The sequence below is a fragment of the Chionomys nivalis genome, chromosome 7, assembly GCF_950005125.1.
Source record: "Chionomys nivalis chromosome 7, mChiNiv1.1, whole genome shotgun sequence".
Taxonomy (NCBI): domain Eukaryota; kingdom Metazoa; phylum Chordata; class Mammalia; order Rodentia; family Cricetidae; genus Chionomys; species Chionomys nivalis.
Window position 1 is genome coordinate 98,444,207 of NC_080092.1, and position 22,131 is coordinate 98,466,337.

The 22,131-nt window shown below is 51.2% G+C and overlaps 1 protein-coding gene across 2 annotated transcripts in view; it reads right to left on the reverse strand.

The window, feature by feature from the left end:
- The window catches only part of Dnah17 (dynein axonemal heavy chain 17), a 105,487-nt gene extending 93,287 nt beyond the window's left edge, over positions 1-12,200 (reverse strand). Inside the window, exons 1-12 of one of the 2 annotated variants that reach the window (XM_057774058.1) lie at positions 11,856-12,200; positions 10,097-10,290; positions 9,071-9,263; positions 8,787-8,886; positions 8,569-8,654; positions 8,252-8,377; positions 7,695-7,847; positions 7,427-7,513; positions 4,863-5,030; positions 4,458-4,574; positions 2,071-2,336; positions 1,273-1,468 (exon numbers count right to left, since the gene is read on the reverse strand). In XM_057774058.1, the coding sequence (XP_057630041.1) occupies positions 1,273-1,468; positions 2,071-2,336; positions 4,458-4,574; positions 4,863-5,030; positions 7,427-7,513; positions 7,695-7,847; positions 8,252-8,377; positions 8,569-8,654; positions 8,787-8,886; positions 9,071-9,263; positions 10,097-10,290; positions 11,856-12,200 (2,031 nt within the window). The remainder of the gene's footprint in view (positions 1-1,272; positions 1,469-2,070; positions 2,337-4,457; positions 4,575-4,862; positions 5,031-7,426; positions 7,514-7,694; positions 7,848-8,251; positions 8,378-8,568; positions 8,655-8,786; positions 8,887-9,070; positions 9,264-10,096; positions 10,291-11,855) is intronic. The other variant, XM_057774059.1, reaches the window with a different exon arrangement.
- Positions 12,201-22,131: the final 9,931 nt, after the last annotated feature.

The following is a 22,131-nucleotide window of genomic DNA, read 5'->3' on the forward strand; positions in this document are numbered from 1 at the left end:
TGGGTGTCTTCACTCTACTCAATGGGACCGAGCCAGGGCGAGCTTGACATCATCGTCCTCGTGGGCGGATGATGTCATCATTCTCTTCCATCCTTCCTCCTGCCCCAGGCTCTCTCTCTCTCTCTCTCTCTCTGCCCTCACACCTGTTCTGACCATGGGATTGACATGGCAGGTGACCTCCTGCAAGGCTTGACTCAGGTCTGAAATTGCACCTACTACCTTCCTCCAGCCCTATAGTGAGTCCCTCTCCACTTCCCTCCTAGTTCCTTTATCCCAGGGCACTTGAGGTCACCACTACTGTGTGGGTCTTCATCTCTTTGCTTATACTAACTGCTTGTCCTCTCTCTGCTCACTCCCTCCCCACTTCCTACCAGGAGGGCAGAATGGAGGCTGTGGACTGGCTTCACCAGGGTGTACCGAGCCCACACATGGCAGTGCCACCACCAAAGGGAAGAATGGATCTTAAGGAAAGGAAAAGCTTTAAGAAATGCTCAATCCAGCCCCCTCCCTGCCTTCTTGGTGTCACTGTCCATGTCCAGACAGGATAGGTCGTGCATGGCAGTGCAAAGAGGACTCGGCCTCACTTGGCTTCCATCCCATATGCACACTCGAACCATCTGGGTTCAGCCCTGCATGCGCCACCCTGGCTGACAAGCTGGTCCACCTCTCTGGGTCACGTTCAATTTCACCTTTTCTCTTAGGGTCATGTGAAAGGCAGGCAGACAAGCTTGCCAAGAGGCTCCACAGGCCCCAAATCCCAGCTACTCAGAAATCTGAGGCAGGAGGATTCATGACAGAATGGATCAAAGCCAAATAGATAGGGCAACTCAGCGATACTGTGTCCCACAGTGAAGGAAAAGAGGTTGAGAGATGTAGCCCAGGGGTAGAACATGTGCCTAGCATGTACGAAGTCCTTGAGGTCAAATCAAATCAATAAAAATGAAGAAAAAGTCTATCTTAAAACACTCCGTCTGGGTGGATCTCAATGGTAAGGATTGTGGACACCCAGACCTCTCGGTTCGTAGGCAAAGACCCTACCATTGAGCTGTACTCCAACCCTGAAGATGTTCAAGCCATCATCTAACACATCCTGAACACTTGAAAATACTCAGCAAAGCTGTGGGCGTCTGTGGCTCATGCACAGCCACTTCCACGGATGTTCACTGGTGGCGGTGGTGGAGTCAGCCTGTGGCGCGGTAAGCTCAGACTTTCCCCTCCCTCCCCGCCCTCCATGTCCGCCAGGGACCCGCCAGGGACCCGCCAGGGACCCACCGCCTTGCTGAAGTTGACTTGGATGAGGCTGGAGAAGGGGTCGCGCTGGATGAGCGGCTGGCCCAGGTTGAAGTGGCAGTCCTGGTCCACGCCCTCCACCCACTGCTGGTAGATCTTTTCCCGGCAGCTCTTCAGGAGCTCCATCATCTCGTCGTACTTCTCATACACCAGCTTGGCCTCCATGCTGGACATGACCCTGGGTCAGAGGCGGACAGATCAGTGAGGTTTTTTAACCCTCTAGGGCTTTCTAACGCCCCCATCGGTGGCTGCCAATCTGAGGGCGCTGAACCAAGATGCTGGCTACCTTCCTCCCAGGACAACAGAGTGAAGGTACCGTCAGATGGTGGCTGAGCCGTACATGAGAAAGTAGAGATCTGAGTCCTTAGCCTGCCCATGAGCCAAAGCAAATGTCCTAGGAGTCCACATGGTGGCCTGCCTTGTGGGAACTCCAGCTGGCCATAGCTGTTGGGAATGTACAGCTTCCTTTCCTACGTGGGACCAACTAGACTGGCGTAAAGCCAGCATGACCCCATGGGTCCCACAGAGTGCCAGCTTCACCAGCAACAACCTCCTTCTGTGCACACCTGCCGCATCCCCACGATTGCTGCAGAGCGTTCCTTCCCGCCCCGCCCCACCCTGCCCCCACGCCAAATTCAAGAAATGGGGTCTAGTGACGTCTTCACTCTAGCAAGCACAGTGAAGAGCCTGGTGATCTTGGTTTATTTCTGTGAGGTGGAAGACCCTGCACGCAGGATGCACGGGCTACCCGGACCCTTCCCAGCCCAGCCCGGGACTCACGGGTGCTCAATGTGCTTCAGGTGCTTCATGGACACCTCCAGCCTCTCCTGAAGCTCCAGGCTCCACTTGAGCTGCCCAGCCACAGGAGACATGTTTTTGTGGATGGGTGGTATCTGGCCTTCGGTGGAGGCCACCATCTGGGCATCGTACATGAGCTTGGCATTATCTAGTTCAGTGTTGAACATCTCCAGCAAGACCGAGTACCTGGGCACCACCTCAACAAGGATCAGAGGCCGCTCCAGGAGGCCCCCACACATGTACAGGAGCTGCAGAGACATGGGAGGAGGTGTTGCTGTTGCCAAAGTTCGGGCTTCCAGCTCTGTCCCTGGTACTGGCCCTAACCCAGGGTTACTGGGGTTGTTGACAAAACAGGAATGGCCTAACTTCAGGACTGAGGAGACATGGGCCTTGTTGGAACAGAAACTCCCCTGGAGTCTTTCTCTGTGTGGCAGCTGTTAAACGGAGCCTGTATGAGCCCGTGCTGCCTTAGCAGAGGCACCTGCTTGGAAACTAGCAAAAGCAGTTAAGCCCAGAGCTCGGGAGATTTTACTCCAGACCTAGGGACACACACACACAAGAAACGAGGGGCTGCTCACAGAGAGGGGGATAGCATGGGGTCCCCTAACGTCTGGAGTTCATAGCAAACACCTAGCGTCCCTGTGGACTCCCGTAACCTTTCCCTTAGCAGGTCTCCGAGGCCTATGTGGGTCTTACACTGACCTCAGGTTTTGGTTTGGAAAATACGACCATCACTAAAAACGACCTTTTAAGACCTGAGAACCAACATGACCCGAGGAAGGGAAGGGAGTAGAGCGGAGCAGCGTGCGTCTGCAGAGGAAGTGGGGGCCGGGCACTGCCGTGGACCCTCCTCTGTGGTAACCCAGAGGCATCCTTCCCTGTTACAGCACCTGACCTGTGACAGCTGGGGAACCTGGTCTACCGGCCTCATCGTTGCTCTTTGCCGGCTTTTTGGTCTCTGGTTTTTGGGACGTAAAGTCCTTTCACTTTCTGCTAGGAGGAGGTCACGTGAACAATGCTCTAGAACTTTCCAGGCCACGTGTGCCATGCCGATGACAGGGAGACCTAGCATCTGTAGCGTCAGGTCGGGGACACACAGGGACGGCGGGAGGCGACTCCCGAGGGTCTCCCCATACAGGACCGTTTTTCTAAGTGCCATCATTGCAAAGTGAGAATTTAGAAAATGTGGCATGGCTGAGCGGTGGTGGCGCACGCCTTTAATCCCAGCACTTGGGAGGCAGAGACCAGCCTGGTCTACAAGAGCTAGTTCCAAGACAGGCTCCAAAACCACAGAGAAACCCTGTCTCAAAAAAAAGAAAATGCGGCGTATAGAAGCAAGCCTGCGTTCTCATGAGGGAGAAAGCCCTGGGACAGACCAATTTTATCACTCTGGGATGAGTGAGGCTCCACCCATCCATGGCCCACCTGCCTCTGACAGAAAAAAACAAAACAAAACCCAATGACACAGTGGGCAACACTCAAGAGGGTGGGTGGCTCAGCTCATGCCCAGGGCTGGGAGACTCCATCCAGCGTGTCCCCTTCTTTCAGACCTGAGAGGAGGGGGTGTGTATGGTGTCACCTCATGTCTTGGTCAAGGGATCAGATACTCAACTTGTCTGGTTTTGCTGAGTCTGTTTCCCCTGAAGGGCAGACTATTGTTAACCTTGGTTATCAACTTAACTATGGGCTCCTGCTGGGGTGTGTGTGTGTGTGTGTGTGTAGGGAAGGTTGTGGACAGAGACACCTGGGGAATTAGGACGACAGACATCTGGGGACTTCACCCAGACCTTTCCAGAGACCCGTGCTGTGCTCTGTCATTTCTAGACACAAGCCACACCTTTTTCTTGACTGTGGCTCCTACTTGCTTGGGCTGAATTGGAAATGAGGCCCGGCAGGAGGTGGAGTGGGGTGGGAGGTTATTACCCCTCCCTCCCTGCAACAACAGATGAGGTCTCCTTTCTGACTTAACTGATGTTCTTTACCCACACCTGTGGAGACACTGCATTAATTTGCATTCATTGCCTGAAGTCCCAAGCAATCCTACACCTCTCCTGTCACCCAGTCCCCAGGGCCCCCACTATCTCTGCATTTGCCTTTATAAAAGTCACAGGTTAAACAGCACAGGGTGGGGTGCACCCGACTCTACAGGGGAGAGGTCTTGGAGCTCCTGTTCAAGAACCTTCCTCAGTCTCTTCTCAATGAGAGAGGTTGCCATTGTCCTAGGGTGCTCAGGCCACTCTGACTACCTTCAGTGTGTGTGTTCCCTACTGACCTGCCCTGGAACACAAGCTCCCTGGCCCGCTCCTGTGCCTCTGCGGTCCTGCCCCGGGTCGGCCCTGCAGTGACGCACGGTGACGCACGGTGCTCACCTTTGCTGAGGACTCAATGGAGCTGCAGTCATCAAAGGCTTGGCAGAAGATAGTAGCCAGCCTCCTGTCCAGGTCCTGGATTTTGGTCTCAAAGTCCTTGTAATCTTCATCAAAACTCTAAAAGGAAGTGAAAGGCAGACATAGGCAGGCAACGGGGAGCTGTTGCAAACCACTGACAGGATGGCAGGCCTCATGGCTTAGTTCAGACAAGACGGGGCTGACCGTACAGCTCAGATCACCAGCACGGCCGTCTCCCCTCCCTGACCCCAGGTCCTGCCCATCGGCATGGGGACTGTAGCTTCTGTACTTTCGGTGACAACTCATTAGAGTCCTGGGACTGCCCACTCGCTCCACCCAGCGTCACTCCATCCCGCGGGCCAGGGTCAGTCCTCACCCACGGCTTACCGGGTCCCCGGGGTCCAGAGGGTCATATTTGCACTCAGCAAAGACCTTCACCAGCTCAAAGACCTCATCGTAGATCTGGGTCACCAGGCTCCCCAGGATGTTCCCCCGCACACCCCCCAGCTCAATTTTCTCCAGCTTCAGAAATTCAATGGCTGTTTTGTAAAGATCCTAGCACGGAGAGAAAGAACAAGAACCCATCTGCTCCGTGCATTTGTCTCCAGGGCCAATAAAATACAGTAAGTGTCCCAGGACCTTCTCTGAACCAGCACGGAGAGCCCTTAGCTATCACACCCAGGGCCAGCACTGCAGGGAGCACGTGAGGCATGCAAGGGACATGCGTGGGGTTTGCTCTTCAGTTGTTTCTAGAACACGGAGCAAAAGAGTGGGGGGGGGGGCTCCTCCAGGAATCACCTCTGCGTTAAGAGCATGGGGAGCCAGGAGGATGAAGCCTGGGATCTGGTCCAGGCCCCACGCTGGCCAAAGAGCCTCCCTAGATGCTCCAACCTCCACTTTCTCAGCTCTGGAAGGTTCTAGAAAGGTACCGGGGTCTCTCATGCTCTGGCTCAGCTTCAGGTTTCTCTGTCCCCTGGAGAGCATCCCACACTGAGAGGGATCAGATGCCTGGTGGACACTGGCGCCTGGTCCAGGCAATCCTCCATGAGGGTCCCCCACTGCCCAGTTTTCCCCAACTATGGTGGCCCATGACAGTCCCTTCCCAGAAGATGCTTCAGGGTCATGCTCTTCACATCCAATCTCTCAGCAGATGCTTCTCTGTGTGGTAGTCTTGTCTCCACAACAAGGTTCCCAGTGTTTCCTGAGGACAGTGAGTAGCTACTTCTCTCCTCCGTCCTCCTCTTCCGCCATCCCCTCTTCTGGAGTCTGGGTCTTACAGAGCTCAAGCTGGCGGCAAACTCACTATATAGTTGATGACTCTGAACTCCTGATCCTCCTGCTTCTGCTTCCCAATTGTTGGGGCTACAGTGTGAACCACTGCCCTCAGGGGTGCTGGCGATGAAACTCGGGGCCCTGTGCATGCTGGGCAAACACTCTGTCAACTGAGCCACGTTCTCAGTTTGTCCTTTTTTTGGTGGATTTAGGGCTATGCACATGACATTAAAAGCCAATTACCTCAGGCAAAAGACTTGAAGACAAAATGCAAGGTGTGTTGGGGGTGGGGGTTTCGGGGCTGGGGGCATCTCAGCCGCTAGAAATGCTCACTGTGCAAACATAAGGACTTGAGTTCAAATCCCTAGCACCTACATACAAAATCTGGGCATGCACTGGGGGTTGGGACTGGAGAGATGGCTCAGGGGTGGAGAACACTTTCTGCTCCTCACAAAGGACTTATGTTTGGTTCCCAGTACCCACAGTGGCTCACAGCTGTCCTTAGTGTCAGTTCCAGGGGATCCAATGCCCTCTTTTGGTTCTGTGGGCACCAGGCATGGATGTGGTACACACACGCGCAGGCCAACACTCATACACATGAAAAGATCTGCCTCACATGCTGGAAACTCCAATGCTGGGAGGGGAGAGACAGGAGAATTGCCAGGGCTCACTGGCCGTCTGTTTGCCTCGAGTGAGGAAGGCAGAGCCTAATACATGTCTTCTGGTCTCCACCCAGGCACAGGAACACATGTGTTCACCGCAAATGTAGTCTGCTAAATGACGCAGGGGCTCCTTGTCCCACCCAGCCGGAGCCCTCTCACCGCTCCTCCCCAGGGGAGACCATCTTGACCCCTCTTGAATTGTCATTTGACCTGTCTCACTCCGGGTCCACACGCACAGGGGTCTGAAATCTCCCTTTATGCTAATTTTGTGGATTAACTCTGCCTTTGGTGCCAGGGACAGTTGAATCCATTTTCTTTTCACTTAAACAATGTTAGACTTTGATCACGTCCTTAGCTAGAGGTCAACTGTTTTGACCGGTTCTTTCCCAACAATCTTCTGAATTATACGTCGTCAACTGCTCCCATTGTTCTGAGAATTGACCGACCATAAGACATTTTGTGGTTCATTAACCATCTGACCATAAGCTCATAACAAGTACCTTTCCCCTGATCATATAAATAACTGTGAAATTTCACTTTTAACCACTTGCTTGCTTGGTATAAAGAGACTGCTCTGCCTTTAACCCGGGCTGTTCGCATTCTCTTCCTAGAGGAAACTGAAAATATGACCTCGCCGTGAATAAATTTTTGTCTTACAATATCTTGGTGTTGGCTCCTGGCTTTCAATACCACAACATCTGGCTGCTGGCTTGCCGACAATGGCCACTGTATTGGCTGGGGGACAAGACTGGAGCTAAGGGGCCAAGTGGCCACTGCGTTTGGGCATGGAGAGGGCCTCAAGAACAGTTCAAGATACAGAGCTTGCCACTCACTTAGAAATTTCTAACTAGGAGATGATCCTGGAGGTTTTTTGTTTTGTTTTGTTCTGTTTTTTCTATTTCTTCCCAGAGTACGGAAGCCCCCATACATGCTGGCAGATGCTCTACCACTGAGCCCAGCCCTGGTAGCCTCTTCTGAGGGACATGGGGGCAAAAGGGAATGGAATTCCAGTTGTACCTCAATGGTCTGCACACGATGAAAGAAGGAATTCATGCGGGAGAAGGCAAGGGATGAGGGAAATTCCCACGGCACAGGCGGCTTGTCCTTTAGAAGGCAAAGGATGAGGGAGGTGAGAGAGAGAAGACCATAGTTGCTTCGGCTAGTCCCACCTGCCCACCCGTCAGGGGTGGCACTGGTGTGGCCCAGTGTGCCAAGATCCCCACCTGCCCACCCGTCAGGGGTGGCACTGGCGTGGCCCAGTGTGCTGAGACCTGGCTGCGGGTACCTTAAAGAAAAGCTTCATGTTTGCACAGCAGAAGTCGTAGGCATGGAAGAGCTCCTTGAGGACACCCACGGACAGAGAGATGCCGTTCAGAACCTCCTCAATCTCGCCCTGCAAGCCCTTCAGCACCTCGTCCGGGCTCAGGTAGGTTCTAGTCTAGACAGAAGAAAAGACAGGCATCCTAAGGCATCCTTGGTGAGTCCCCAGGTGGCGTCCTGGCACAGTGGGTACTGAAAGAGAACCAGTCCCCACCCCCAGGGCTCGTTTCGTGTCAAGGTGACAGCAAAAAGGGATTTTTGCCCACAGCAGATCAGGGATCACCAGGCGTGGAAGACACACGGTGTTCTCCTGATCCTATGGCTAGGTTACAAGCGTGATCTCAATATGCTTTGGTGGCCTGGGTTCCAGCCCTTCAGCTGGTGCTGGCGACTGGCTAGCAAGGCACCCTGGGAAAAATGCTTGAGAGCCACCCCAGGCTTGGCCTTGGCTTGGAGCCTGAGAATGCCCAGGCCAAAGAAGAACAGAGGGTGGGGAAAGACCAGGCTGGGAAAGGTGGTCACCATTTCAATGATTTGGTTGCAGAACTCCCGAAGGATGACGATGACCCTGGAAGGTGTGTTGTAGTGCTCCGACGTGGCCCATATGAAGCAGATTGTGCTCAGCACCTTGACGATGAAGCTGGGGAGCTGGGAGAGACAGCCCAGATTGCTGAAGAGGACTCCCAAGGGGACTCTGTACCAGTCAGCTGCTGAGGGCTCTACAAAGCCACCAAGGGCGCTACAATGCTGCCAAGGGCTTTACAATGGCTCCGAGGTCTCTACGATGCCATGGGCCTGCCTCTCCCACCCACCCAGTTGGCTCTTCCTTGTCAACACACCACTGTGAAGTCAGCCTGTTCCATCTCCTCTAACAGGATGCGCAGGGGCTTCAGATAGAGGACGATATCATTGGCTTCCTTCAGCCCTGTGTATGAAGGGATACGGCAGTCAGCGCTGAAGGAACTCGGTGAATATGGGCAGCAATAGAGGTTTCCCCAGGAGTGGGTTGACCACCCCCCCATAGGTCCAGGGGCTTCATGGACGACGTCTGGCTCACCTTGGGTGACATTCATGTAGACATTTTGTAAGGCTGGCCAGTAGCAGCTTTTGGCTTTTTCTAGAATCTCAACTATCTTGTTCACCTTGGGTCTGTTTAACTGGGGACAAAAGAAGCCACAGCCTCTCAGTCCAACCCTTCACCGAGAGCAGACTGACTTGGGCTGCCAAGGCTGAGAAATGTACCAGGAATGTACCCTGGGGTCCCTGGAAGGGTAATACCGAGCTACCAGCCGCCCGAGTAGCCCAGTAAGAAGTCAAGTTCTGGGTGGAAGGAGGCCCTACCTGCTCATGGATGCACTGCAGGTTCATGAGCCGGGCGTCCCAGAATTCAAATTCCACACGGGGCAGCGGGTGCAAGCCATCCAGTAGGGCCTGAGCCGAGTCCTTGCTCAGCACGTCCCGGATTTGATGGGACCAATCAATGATGATGGTTTCGATGGAATGCAGGAGCGAGTTGTCCAGGGAGGAGGGGATCCTGCCAAGTGCAAGGTCAGGATGATGCTCTTGCGGCCACACACACATGGATTGCCTCGAACCCTGTGCTATTGCAGAGGAAACCCACCTGTCCCCCACCAGCAGCCCGAAGACAAAAATAGCCACTGCCACAACCCACCGCCACCGCCATTGCCACTGCCACCAAGCACTAGCTGGTGTCTGGTCTCATGTCCTTGGCATAATCCAACTACCTAAGGGAGTCTGAAGATTTCCCCTCCCCAGGGAACAATGCCTATAGCAAAGAGGAATGGGCACTTTCAGAGATGCCCAAGGAGCCAGAGACACCCAGATAAACACCATACAACATGGCCTATATTGGGGGCTTAATGCACAGTCCCTGAAGGACCAGGCAGGATGGAACTTAGCAGTCATCGTCCAATAGTTTGTGGACAAGTTCACACAGGTAACTTTTGCTTTTTAATTGTCTCACATACCAGGGTGCCTCAAGAGTCCCTTGACCTCTGGCTGCCACCATCTCTACACCTTGACTTATGCCGTCCTGTCCAACATCCCTCCTACTCCCTCCGCTGCCCTTCAGCATGGCATCTCAAAGCCAGCGTACGTGGCTACCCTTGGAGCCTCGTAGGGACTGCCCTTGTGTCGAAATGGGGAGGAGACTAGATGCAGGTGGGTCCCCCTCCTGGGTGTAGACGCTGCAGGTTGGTTGGATAGGGATTCCCAGGGGCTCCAGTGTCTGGTGCCCTCTCCTGCAGACTTGGTGCCATCCCGCACTTGAGCATCCCACGGAAGCCAAGGCATGGACTCCACCTGCAGTTATGTCTCAAGTTCACGGTCCCCTCCGGCTGCGCCTACCTCTCCATGGATTCCAGCGTGCCGTCCAGGCTGCCCAGGTGCTCTGGGATGGGCAGCAGAGTTTTCCCCTTGATTTTGCCTCCCATCACAAACATTTCGTTCTTCAGCCTGTGGACTTGCTTGACAATATCTTCTGAGACCACCCGGGGCCAACCATCCATGTTCTCGCTCTGGTTTAGCAGAGAATAGAGCACCTGAAAGGGGACACGACAGTGACTCTACCTGACTCTGCTGTTCTGGAGGATTTGGAAGACCTATGTGTCCAGAGATTTCTCCTGGAGATGGGGCAGCTGGAGTTCTTGGAGCAGTGATGGCCCAGCTACCTGTCTTTGAGCATCTGAACCATCACCACACCTCGCCCCATAACACATTTATGCTACATACCTTGCAGGAAGTTTAGGGTGAGGGCTGAGAAAGGCTGAGTTATGTCTCTAGGCATATATATATATATGTATATATATACATGTATATATGTATATATATGTATAGGCATATATGTATATATATGTATATGTATATATATATATATATATACACACACACAGTCCTACCTCCTGTATCTTGCTATGTGGATGCAGCTGGAAACAGTCGTGTGTGTGTGTGACACACACACATGAACCCATACATGAATCCATGCAGAGATCTGTGACCATGTAGAGGTCACACAGGCCAGTGTGTTTTCCATCTTTTTTTTTAAGATTTATTTATTATACATAAAGTGTTCTACCTGCATGTTTGCCTACACACCAAAGAGGGTACCAGATTTCATTACAGATGGTTGTGAGCCACCACGTGGTTGCTGGGAGTTGAACTCAGGACCTCTGGAAGAGCAGTCGGTGCTCTTAACCTCCAAGCCATCTCTCCAGCCTGTCCATCTTCTTCTTTGAAGCAAAGTCTCTCACTGAACCTGGAACATTTGCCATCTGGACTGGCTGGCCAACATGCCAATGGATCCTCCTGTCTCTACCTCCTGGGGTTTTGATTGCAGGACCACTAACTTTTATGTGGTGCTGGAGATGGGAATGTGTGCCCTCATGTTTGTGCAGCAAGCCCTGTGCCCACTGAGCCATCTCTGCCCAGCCTAATATGGCCTTTAAAGAGGCAATGAGGTCAGTTAGACCAGTAGGCTGAGCCCCAGCCTCGTAGGACTTGAGTTCTCATAGAAAGAGATAAGAACAAAAAAATTAATCGCAGAGGGAACAGGAAGAGATGATCATCTACCAGCCAAGGTCAGAGGTGTGGTAGGAGAGGGCCAGCTGGCCCTGACCTTGGGCTCCCAGCTTCAAGAGCTTCTGGAACTACAGATGGCCGCTGAGTTGATCTCAGCCTTCTCACTGAGGCTTCCCACTCTCGGCGTCCAGGCCCTGCTCACCAGCCAGCCTCCTGGCTTCACGTTTCTCTTTGATGAAGCACAGGCAGGGTCCCAGGTCCTTTGGTTCTATTATGACTGGGAGGGCTAAGTAACCCAGCCTACTGGTGTGGCCCACCAGAAGCTATCCTTCACCCCATTGCATCTGCTGAGGGCAGGTACCAGGGCATGACAGTGGCATAGAGGAATAGGGAAATAGGAATGGTCTTGGAACTAGCTACGGCTCCTGCCACACCGCTTGGAGCAGGTCTGTCTGCATTTCCAGCCAGCTCTCAGGTGAGGCCACTGGGCTTGCACACTGCAAGAGCAATGAGGACTTGGGCCCCTCACTCTGAGTCCTCCCAAAGCTTCGGTGCTCTGGCCCTACCCTGCCAGTCTAGGCATGCGTACCTCTTCCACAACAGCGATCAGCTGGTCCACGGGTGTGGGGCTGATGTCCCCGTAGAGAAGGCTGGTCTTATAGTTGTCCTTGGTGATGTTCTCTGGCTTTGTCTTGATAAAGTAAACACCCTTGGACTTGAGGGACTCTGGGAAACCCAAGCAGGGGATGATCATGCCCGCAGCATTGAGTGTCAACACCAACACAGAGACATCAGTTTTGTCAAAGAATTCCGTGAGCAGGGCCATGTTCTCCTCGGCTCCGATCAGTTTGCCCCACTTGTCTGCCTTGTACTTGAGGATGATGAAAGACACTGCCTCCAGATACTCGACTCTGACATCCGGCATGATGGTCATTGTCTCCTTTCCTTATGGTACAGTCTGCTGAAAATAGGCAGGTGTCAGCTGGTTTCTGAGCTCCTAGAACCCCACAGAATCCCCGTTAGCCAAGCCAGTGGAAGGGGACTCACTGGCCTTTGTTTTTATATGTTGGCTTGGCTGTTGACAAGGGAGGGGCCCCTGTTCCTGGTGCGGGGTCAGCAGGTAAAAGGTGTACGCTTGTGTTATCGTGACCATAAGATTAAATAAACTGGAAAAGACAGAGGGGACATGGTTGAGGGGGCGGAGAAAGAAGTGGCCACATCAGCATGGGGGTGGGGTGGGCAAGGCAAAAGGGGACAGGGATGAGGGAAAGTTCGAAAAGAAACTGAGGAAGGATACCCAAGAGTGACCTCTGACCTCCATGTATGGATATGTGTGTACACGCACACACAACACACACACACACACACACAAACTTGGGCTGCTCAACTCCTCTAGGGCTCTGTGTTTCAGTCCGTTCTAGAACCAGCCATTGTCAATGTCAGCGTTTGCAGGCCACATCGGAAGCCATCGGATCCCAGCCTTTGACTTGGGCAAAGCCAAGGTTGGAAGCTTCTGAGGTGTTACAGCACACTGCAGGTCCTCAGAGCCACATCCCACACCAGAGCTGGTGCAGGTCCTCAGAGCCACATCCCACACCAGAGCTGGTGCTCAGCCCTGCCCACATCTGAGTGAGGTGGCGCTGTGCGGTTTCAGTGACCCAGGGCTTTTCTAAGTGCTCTAGGCTTCTCGGTGACAGGAGGCAAGGTCAAGAGAGAGGGAGGAGAGCCAGGAGAGAGAGTGGTCTGTGAGTCAAACCTGTCTGATTTGGGCCCTTCTGTGAACAAGGGGAATGACAGTTGCCTCTCCACCCCATAGGGGGAGCCATGCAGTGACATCAGCGAGCCACGCAAGGGCTTGCTTGGTGCTGCTGCTGAGTCAGCCCCCCTCCCAGCACCATGTCATTTAAAGCCTAGGTGCTGGAGCAGGAGTGGGCCCTCCTTGTCAAGCTGATGTTATGACTGAAGTTGACAGGACCACCCCTGGTTTACCGGTTTTGCGGATTTGGGGTTTCACAACTGGTCTCATCTCAAATCCGCAGTGTCATTTCCTGGGGTGCTGGCCACGAGGTGACAGTTTACAACACTGTCCCACGAAGTACTTCTCAGGCCCACCAGCCCCTTGAACTATTCATGAGGGGTAGCTGGCAGGATTGAGGCTGGGCTGGCTCAGGGGCAGCTACAGGGAGGGCATACCAGTAAGCCTGAGCGAGGAAGGAGTGGGGCCATGACGGCCAGCTTCAAGCAGATAGCAGGGACAGCACTTGGTGAGTGATAAGTCTGCTGCCAGCCAGGACCCAGGCTTCTACCCTATGTGCCAAGGCCCCTCAGCTCCTCCACACCCTAACGTGGCTTAGGATTGCTCACCAGATCCACGCGAGTATGTGCTTCGGTCAAGAGACAGAGAGCCTTTTCCCAGCAACAAAAGGAAACGGCTTCTGGTCCTTGAGAGGCTCCAACTGCCACAGAACTATGGAGTGTCAAGGTACCAGAGACTTCTAGAACCTTCTCCTGGCTACCTAAGTAGGCAGAGGGAGTGCAGAAGATGGTAGCCCACTGTTCACAGAAGTGGGAGGAGTCTGGGCTCTGAGCCCAGGTCCAGTTTTACTCTGTGAAATGCCTACTAGATGGCATGTACATCTACTTTTATTAGGACCTTTATTCTTTCAGCTCAAATAATTTTATTACTTTTATATTAAATATATTTATTATTAATAATGATTTATTATTATTATTTTGGTTTTTCAATAGAGTTTCTCTGTGTAACAGCTCTGACTGTCCTGGAATTTGCTCTGTAGACCAGGCTGGCCTCAAACTCACAGAGACCCATCTGCCTCTGCCTACCAAGTGCTGGGATTAAAGGTGTGCACCACAATGCCTAGCTCAACCCTAAGTCAACTAAGCGAGGCTAAAAAGTTCAGTGAGCCATCAGGATGTAAGATCTCCATTTAGGTACTTCAGATGGCATGTCGTGCAGGCTGGCTGCCAACTCCTGTGTCCAAGCAATCCTAAGTGGTTGGAGTCGAAGATCTGTGCCATCATGGTCAACAGGACTGAACATGGATGTCTAAAAATCCTCTGTATTTCTATACACTAGCAGTGAACACCATGACAGTAAATTCAGAAAGAACTCTGATGGAGGAAGGTCCATGTTCCCGAATATTGTTTATAACTGTTCTTTTACATTTAAAGGGGGATATGATATAGATATAAATAATTTGCATTGGTATAGATTTTAAGGTCAATTTTGTTATATGTATATGTATTTCTGATCTTGATTAAGGTATTGTGATTGTGTAGTTCATTTAAAAATGTAATGTATAATTAGGAAATATAGGTTGCTAATGGATAATCATAAATAATAGTCAAGCTTGTAGTCACGTTAGTTAGATTTTCTAGATATATAGAGATATATTTTAATTAGGCATTCTTCATATCTTTCAAAGACTGCAGAATATGGCATTTAATGTTTTAATAACTTAGGGCTTTTCATGATAATGAGACACATCTGCTCCTGGCAGCACCAACCTACTTCAAGAGGAAGATGGGCACCGAAGAGGCTCCTTAAGGAGTTTGATAGCCATTTGGGCAAGAAACTGCTCTTGCCTGGACTGTTGCATAAACTGGACACAGAGAACCTGCAGAAAGAGGACTGCTGAACTTGCCTAAAGGTGAGACGGTCTTTCGGGGTTCCTGACTCATGAAAGAGTCTGTGAGACATTCTGCAGGACACAGCAGATAGTGACTGAACTGTCTTTGGAATTTCCTGCTTCCTGGAAATGTCTCTGGATACTATGGGCCCGTAGGCTAAAGATGGATGCCACAACGGTACAGAGGAACTTTGGGTGACTGTCTAGGCAGTGAGATGTCTCTGTCATTTCTAGAGTTTTGGATCTCTTGTTTGCTTAGGTAATATTATATCCTTCTGGAGTCTTTGATGGAGTTGAAGAATGGTTAGTTATAGTTATAGTTTTCCTTAGTAATGATAAAAGATAAAATAGATATAAATATTGTAACTGTAATTCTTGCTTGATAACTGTTTTGTTATATGTAATTTTACTATGTTAAAGTAAAAGTCTTTCTTTTTTGTTTAAACAGAAAAAGGGGAAATGATGGAGATGGGTCTTGTATTAATCTGTTGCTTTCATTGGTTAATTAATAAAGAAACTGCCTAGGTCCATTTGATAGGCCAAACCTTAGGTGGGTGGAGTAAACAGAAGAGAATGATGGGAGAAAGAAGCCGAGTCAGGGAGTCGCCATGATTCTCCCACTCCAGACAGATGCAGGTTAAGATCTTTCCTGGTAAGCCAGCTCGTGGTACTACACAGAATATTAGAAATGGGTTAGATCAATATGTAAGAGCTAGCCAATAAGAGGCGGGAACTAATGGGCCAGGCAGTAATTAAAAGAATACAGTTTCCGTGTAATTATTTCGGGGCATAAGGTAGCCATGCGGGCTGCTGGGTGACGGAGACGCAGCCCCCACCGCTCCCTATTACAACAGTTAATTAATAAAGAAACTGCTTGGCCTCATAGGTTAGAACATAGGTGGGTGGAATAAACAGAACAGAATGCTGGGAAGAAGGGAAGTGAGCTGAGACGCCATAGCTCTGCTCCCCAGGGCAGACGAGATGAAGCTCCAACCCAGGATGGACGTAGGCTAGAATCTTCCTGGTAACCGCACCTCAAGGTGCTACACACATTAATAGAAATGGGCCAGGCAATGTTTAAAAGAATACAGTTTGTGTGTTGTTGTTTGGGGGCATAAGCTAGCCAGGCGGCCGGGAGCTGGGTGGCAGGAACGCAACCCGCAGCTCCTTCTACAGAACTCTTTTCTGGATTCCGCGCTATCCCCTAGACCAGTCCTTAGGAAGCGGGGGAGGTGACAGTTTGATAACTTAGCCCAGAAGGAGGTACTCATCATGTCCCTCTGCTCACACTCTCTTGAGCCATGGTTATTCACATGGCCACTGTGAGCTGCATGGGAAGCTGGGAGATGTAGTTTCTAGCTGACATCCATGTGAGTACTTGGAGAGTTGGTTAAGCAGATAGGTGAAGGGGATCCCATGGATGAGTGCCAACTTTTCCGACACTCCCAGATCGATCCATCCTTAGAGCTCAAGGCTACTATGAAAGCTCAACTTGTCCAGAACCTACCTATGTTCCCTCAACATCCTGCGCATACCTGGCTTGATGCTCAGTCTCCGGTGCATCTAATTCTGCCATGGCCCTCTTCATTCAGGTCCTTCTTGTCCTTCCTGAAAGGCCTTGTTCAGTTCTTGCCACCCATTCTCCCAGCATCATTAAAACATCTGTCATGACAAAATTCCTTAAAAACCATCACTAGCCTCCTGTTTTTAGGATGAAGCCCCTCCCCCCACTCATCCTCATCCTTAGGACCACAGTTGCAGCTCACCGGCCTCTGCAGCCCCACCCCCGCCCTATGGGCAAGCATTTTCAGCTTCGTGGGCTCTCACCCAGTAGTGCTGCAATTAGTCAGCCTCACAATCGGCCTGAGCTGCCGGCCTCTCTAATCCCTGGTGATAGGCATAGTCGCTCCGGGATCTGGCACTGAGCCTGGCCCAGAGCAGGCCCCGAGAATATCCCCGGAAAGGATAAGGCTCCACGAAGTCCCGCTTGCTGTCAAGACCTCACCCAACTCAGTGTTCCCCAAACTCGCTAGCCTCTAGTCAGTCATTCCTTACGGGTACATCTCAGACTCAAGGAGCAGCTAAAGAACAAAACTTTCAGCCAGACCAACTTCCGTCCAAATCCTGTTATCCCGAGGCGTCCAGGTCCCAAACCCACATGGGACCAGGAGATGACTCAGCAGGTTAAGTGCTTGCTGCACAGGCATGTAAAGAGCCAGGCACGGTGACAAGTATTTGTCATCCCAATGTCGTGGAGGTAGGGACAGAAGGGTTCTGGGGCTCACTCCGTCTAGAATCAACATGCTCCAGGCTGAGCGAGAGCCCTAACTCAAAAGACAAGATGGAGAGCCACCAAAGAAGACATCTCACGATGACCTCTGGCCTCTCTGTGCATACCCACATTGAGACAGTCTCTCCACCCCCATTGCAAGAACTTTCTCCTTGACAGGGAGTAGGCAGTGTTTGGTCTAAGTACCATGGTGTCTGCAATCTGTTTTCATCAAATAGAAGATATTTTGTAACTTTCATTGATTTTCTGGATGTGGTGGCTCATGCCTTTAATTCCAGCACTCGGGAGGCAGAGGCAGGCAGATCTCTGTGAATTCAAGGCCAGTTTGGTTTACAAAGTGAGTTCTAGGACAGCCAGGGTTGTTACACAGAGAAACCCTGTCTTTAAAAAAAAAAATCTCTTTGAGAGGCACCTGAGAAGTTTCCAGAACTAATACGGTTAGACAGGCAGAAGCAAAGCTTTCAAAAATGTTACATGGGTTGAAGTAGGAACTGGCTCACCAGAGGTAGGAAAAGGGCTCACAAGTGTTAGGATGAAAACAGACTGAGGGCTTGCAGCTGTCCTGAGAGGAGTCAGGGGCTCTGAGAGGCAAGCAGCTGGCTCCATAAGACACGCCCACCCCAGGAGTGTAAACAGGGCACTGGCTGGCTGGCTCCCATGAGACACGCCCACTCTGGGATCATAAGCAGGGCACTGGCTGGCTGGCTTCCATGAGACACGCCCACTCCGGGAGTATAAACCGAGCTCTGTTACCTTTTCATATCTTCCTGCTTCTAATGCAACTAATTGTAAGAGATTAAACTGTAGCTGATAACAAACCTCCACCTGTACTGCAACTAATTATAGCAGATTAAACAATGGCTGCTAACAAGCCTCCACCTATTTCAAGAAATCCGTAGAGGACCCAGGGTTCCGTTCCCAGCACCTACATTATGGCTCAAAACCATCCGCCGTTCCAGTTCCAGGGGGTTTGAAACCCTCTTCTGACTAGTGTGGGCCCTAGCCATGCGCATGGTGTACATGCAGGCATGGATGCACGCTAAGCACTCACACGAAATAAAGGAATCTAAAAAGATTTGGTTTTTGTTTTTTTAGTGTAAGGCAACCAAGAAAACCTGCAGCTACATCTTCGTGGTGGCGATGGGTCAGGTTCCAGTGCAGCTATACACAATCCCATAGCCAGAAGGACGAGAAAGTGTAGTCAGCTAGCAAGACGCCTACGAGGCCGAGTGAAGGTTGGCGTTTTCAAAGCAGGACTCAGGGATGGACCCCCATAGCTGGGTGGACATCGTGGACAAAATATGGCCCCCTGCCTGGTTGGGCCAGGGAGACATCCAATCTCAACAGCTCCTCCATCTCTGCCCAGTTTCTGTCACAGTCTAATAAATCCCCTGGCACTGTTAATTCATCTCTTGGGAAGCCCTCCCACTTTGGGGACCGTCTCTTAATGAAGCTTACTTCTGCTTTGCTTACACTCATGAGTGTCCACATCTTGGCAGACAAGGGACTCAGAACCCCTGTCTCAGGTTGACTTTTGGTGGCAGTAGAGTTTCTGGAACTGTAGTCTCTCAGTTGGGAACACCTGGGCCAAGAAGGGGCCCACTGTCCTCAAAACTTCATGACGGTAAGAAGCAACCATTCCATGGGCCTTTTCAATATGAAGTGCACTCAGTCGGCTATGTGATGGCCCAAGATCAGAACAGGAGGGTGGTGGTTTAGAAGAAAATGGCCCCCATAGGGAGTGGAGGGGCACTATTAGGAGGTGTGGCCTTGTTGGAGGAAGTGTGCCACTGTGGGGGCGGGCTTTGAGGTCTATGCTCAGGCTCTGCCTAGTTGTTCAGTTTCACTTCCTGTAGCCTGTGGATCAAGATCTAGAACTCTCAGCTCCTTCTCCAGCACCATACCTAGCTGCACGCTGCCATGTCCCACCATGATGATAATGGACTGAACCTCTGAAACTGTAAGCCACCCCATTTAAGGTTTTCCTTTATAAGAGTTGCCATGGCCAAGGTGTCTCTTCACAGCAATTGAAGCCCTAACTAAGACAAGGGGCAATGTCAAGCCCCAGAATGTCCAATAGATATGGCTTTGCCTCATGAACCAATAGAATGGGGAGTTTGGGGAGCAAATCCTGGCCTACGGAAAATGTGACAGGAATTTCTCAGGATCTATAGAAATCACTGTTTTGCACCAGGTCAACACTCCAACCATTTTTGCCCTTTTGCTGGTAGCCCTTTTGTCCCCATGCGCCCAGTGTGAAAGGTTTCCCAGGGACCTGAAGGTGCTATGCTAACCCTACTGGAAACAAACTATGCCCTAGGAGGGACACCCTCTGACCAGTTCCCCGGGAACAACCCTTCCTGGCCCCCAAGTTCAGACACCTGTTGTTAGACACTAGCCTCTTGAATTTGCTATTATCCTATTTCCCAGAGTCTAAGTACAGGGAAGTGAGGACATTCTGGTTCAATCAGGGCCCCACAGAGTTGAGTTTTGGCCCTTTGGGTGGAAAGCTGATAATAAAGCAAATTAGTAATTGGGTTGGAGACAAAAGTTATCCATCATGCAGCTGAACTCATCCTCAGTGACTCTGAGGGACCTCAGAGCTCAGAGTGCCTGTCACTCACCCTGCAGTTGGGTTCCTTGTGAACACTGTGTCTCTAAGGGGACAGAGTTGGGATGAGGCCTGAGGCCTCTCAGAGAAAGTCCTACTGGATCCTGCGGACTGCAGCCCAGGCCACATGACTAATTCTGGGTTGGTGAAAGGGGGCCATGCCACAGGCCAATCTCACGGCTCACTCCATCACGGCTTCCTCATTGGCAGCCTCCTTACGAGACCGGTTCCTTCCAGGCCTCACCACACCAGTTCCTCAACTAGAGGAGCTGTGGAAGAATGTGTCTTTCTTAAAAGGGCAAGGCCCCTTCATCTGGGATGATGTGGGATGTCCTTTATGTGTTGCTTTTATTGGCTGATGAACAAAGCTGTTTGGGCCAATGGCTTAGCAGAGTAAAGCCAGGTGGAAAATCCAAACAGAGATATAGGGAGAAAGTAGGCAGAGTCAAAGAGATGCCATGTAGCTGCTGAAGGAGAAAGATGCCTAGATGCCAGAACCTTACCAGTAGGCCACAGCCTCATAGTGATACACAGATTAATAAAAATGGGTTAATTTCAGATGTAAGAGCTAGCTAAAAATACACCTGAGACATTGGCCACACAGTGTAGTAATTAATATGGTTTCTGTGTGATTACTCGGGTCTAGGCAGCCAGGAAACAAAAGAGCGGTCTCCGCTCACACTGGGATTTTCCAAAGATCTAAACTGTGGCAAGAGATCAAGAGATCTCCTCTTCAGTGTCTTAGTCTAGACCAAGTCAGGCTAGAAAGAGGTGTCTCCGAGATGACAGCAGGTGTGGTCCAGACTAAGGTGGATCTTCCCACCTCAAAAGATCTGGATTAAAATAAAATTAAATTTTAAAAGGTAAAGAGAAGAAAGACCTGGATTAGAAGTGGATCTTCCCCTGCACCTTGCCTGAGCAGCACAGGTAGACGTGTGGGTGAGCCAGCCCCATGTGAGCATGGGAGAGCTGTCTCCGAGGTCATAAGAGCAGGAGAGCTGCCCCTGCCCCTCATCAGCTGCTGCACTCAGGAGAGTGGCCCTCACACCTCACTTGGTAAAACAGAGCTGGCCCTGAAGGTGTAGGTGTAGAAGAACAGACCCTGAGGATATGAAAGCAGGAGAACTGGCCCTGCCCCTTGCTCATCGCTGCAAGGGGCAACTAGCCAGGGCAATGCTGGCAAGCTCCCCCTGGTGGTGAAGACAGGGAAGAGCTGACGGGCTGACCAATCCTGCAACTACCCAGGCCCAGAACCAGGGTTATGTGTTGGTCTGCCCCAACATCCACCTCATCCATGATCTGCTGGAGTGTGTGTGGGTGTGTGGGTTGGTGTCTGTCCTGTGGACCCAGGACTGCAGGATCTCCACGACACAGGGCAGCAACAGGATGTCCAGAGACAGTCCCAGTGAGGGCCCAGCATTGATGGTGTAGCAGAGACCAGAGGCCTCAAACCAGAACAATGATTCTTTGCGAGGAAAGCCTGCATGTAAAGACATGTGGATAAAGGGGTTCACTGAGTGACTCACTGTACCACACTACAGCTTCCGTGACGAGATTTTCCCCTTCTTCTTCCCCCTTTTTTTCTCTTAAATTTTATTTGTTTTGTTATGGGGAGGGGTTCATGAGGATGATGTGAAAGACACAAAAAATACATGAAAAGAAAGTTGAAAATAAGAAATGGGTCTTCACGCTTCAAATGATTTTTTTTTAAAAAGTTCCTCACAGATCTACCTAGGCACTTGGGTTTTAGTTAATTCCAGATGTCGTCATCAAGTTGACAACCAACAATAACCATCACACCAGCTTATGGAACTGAGCAATGATTGACAGCTGCAAAGACCCAGGGTATTGAGAAGGTTCTCACCTTGTAGGAGAGACTGAGCATTTATGCAGAGTAGCCAGGCTGTCCGTGATGAGCCCGCCTCCACCTTATGGATTGCTCGGTGACCTCAAAGGGTCTCATGGGAGCCGCTCTCGGTGTTCCTGCTTTTCCTGCATTCTCCGCTCTGCAGCTCAGCTCCATCCACCAGCACCGTTGCTGGAGACTCGCTAATTGCAGTAAGATGAATAACCCCCCCCCCCCCCCCCCGCTTGTCCATACCATTAGGTTTACGGGACTCAGGGGCCTCCTTCTCCGCCTCCACACAGTTAACGCTGAACCTCCTTCTCCTAGCTGAGCTTCCCGCATGGCAGAGAGCTGGCTTTTAGGAAATCTTTTGTCTCTGCTTCCAGTTCTCCCACCCCTCTGCCTTCTGGGCAGGAGCCATGTGTTCCCCTGCTCCCAAAGGCTCATTGTCCTGGGTGGTTTTTGTTAACT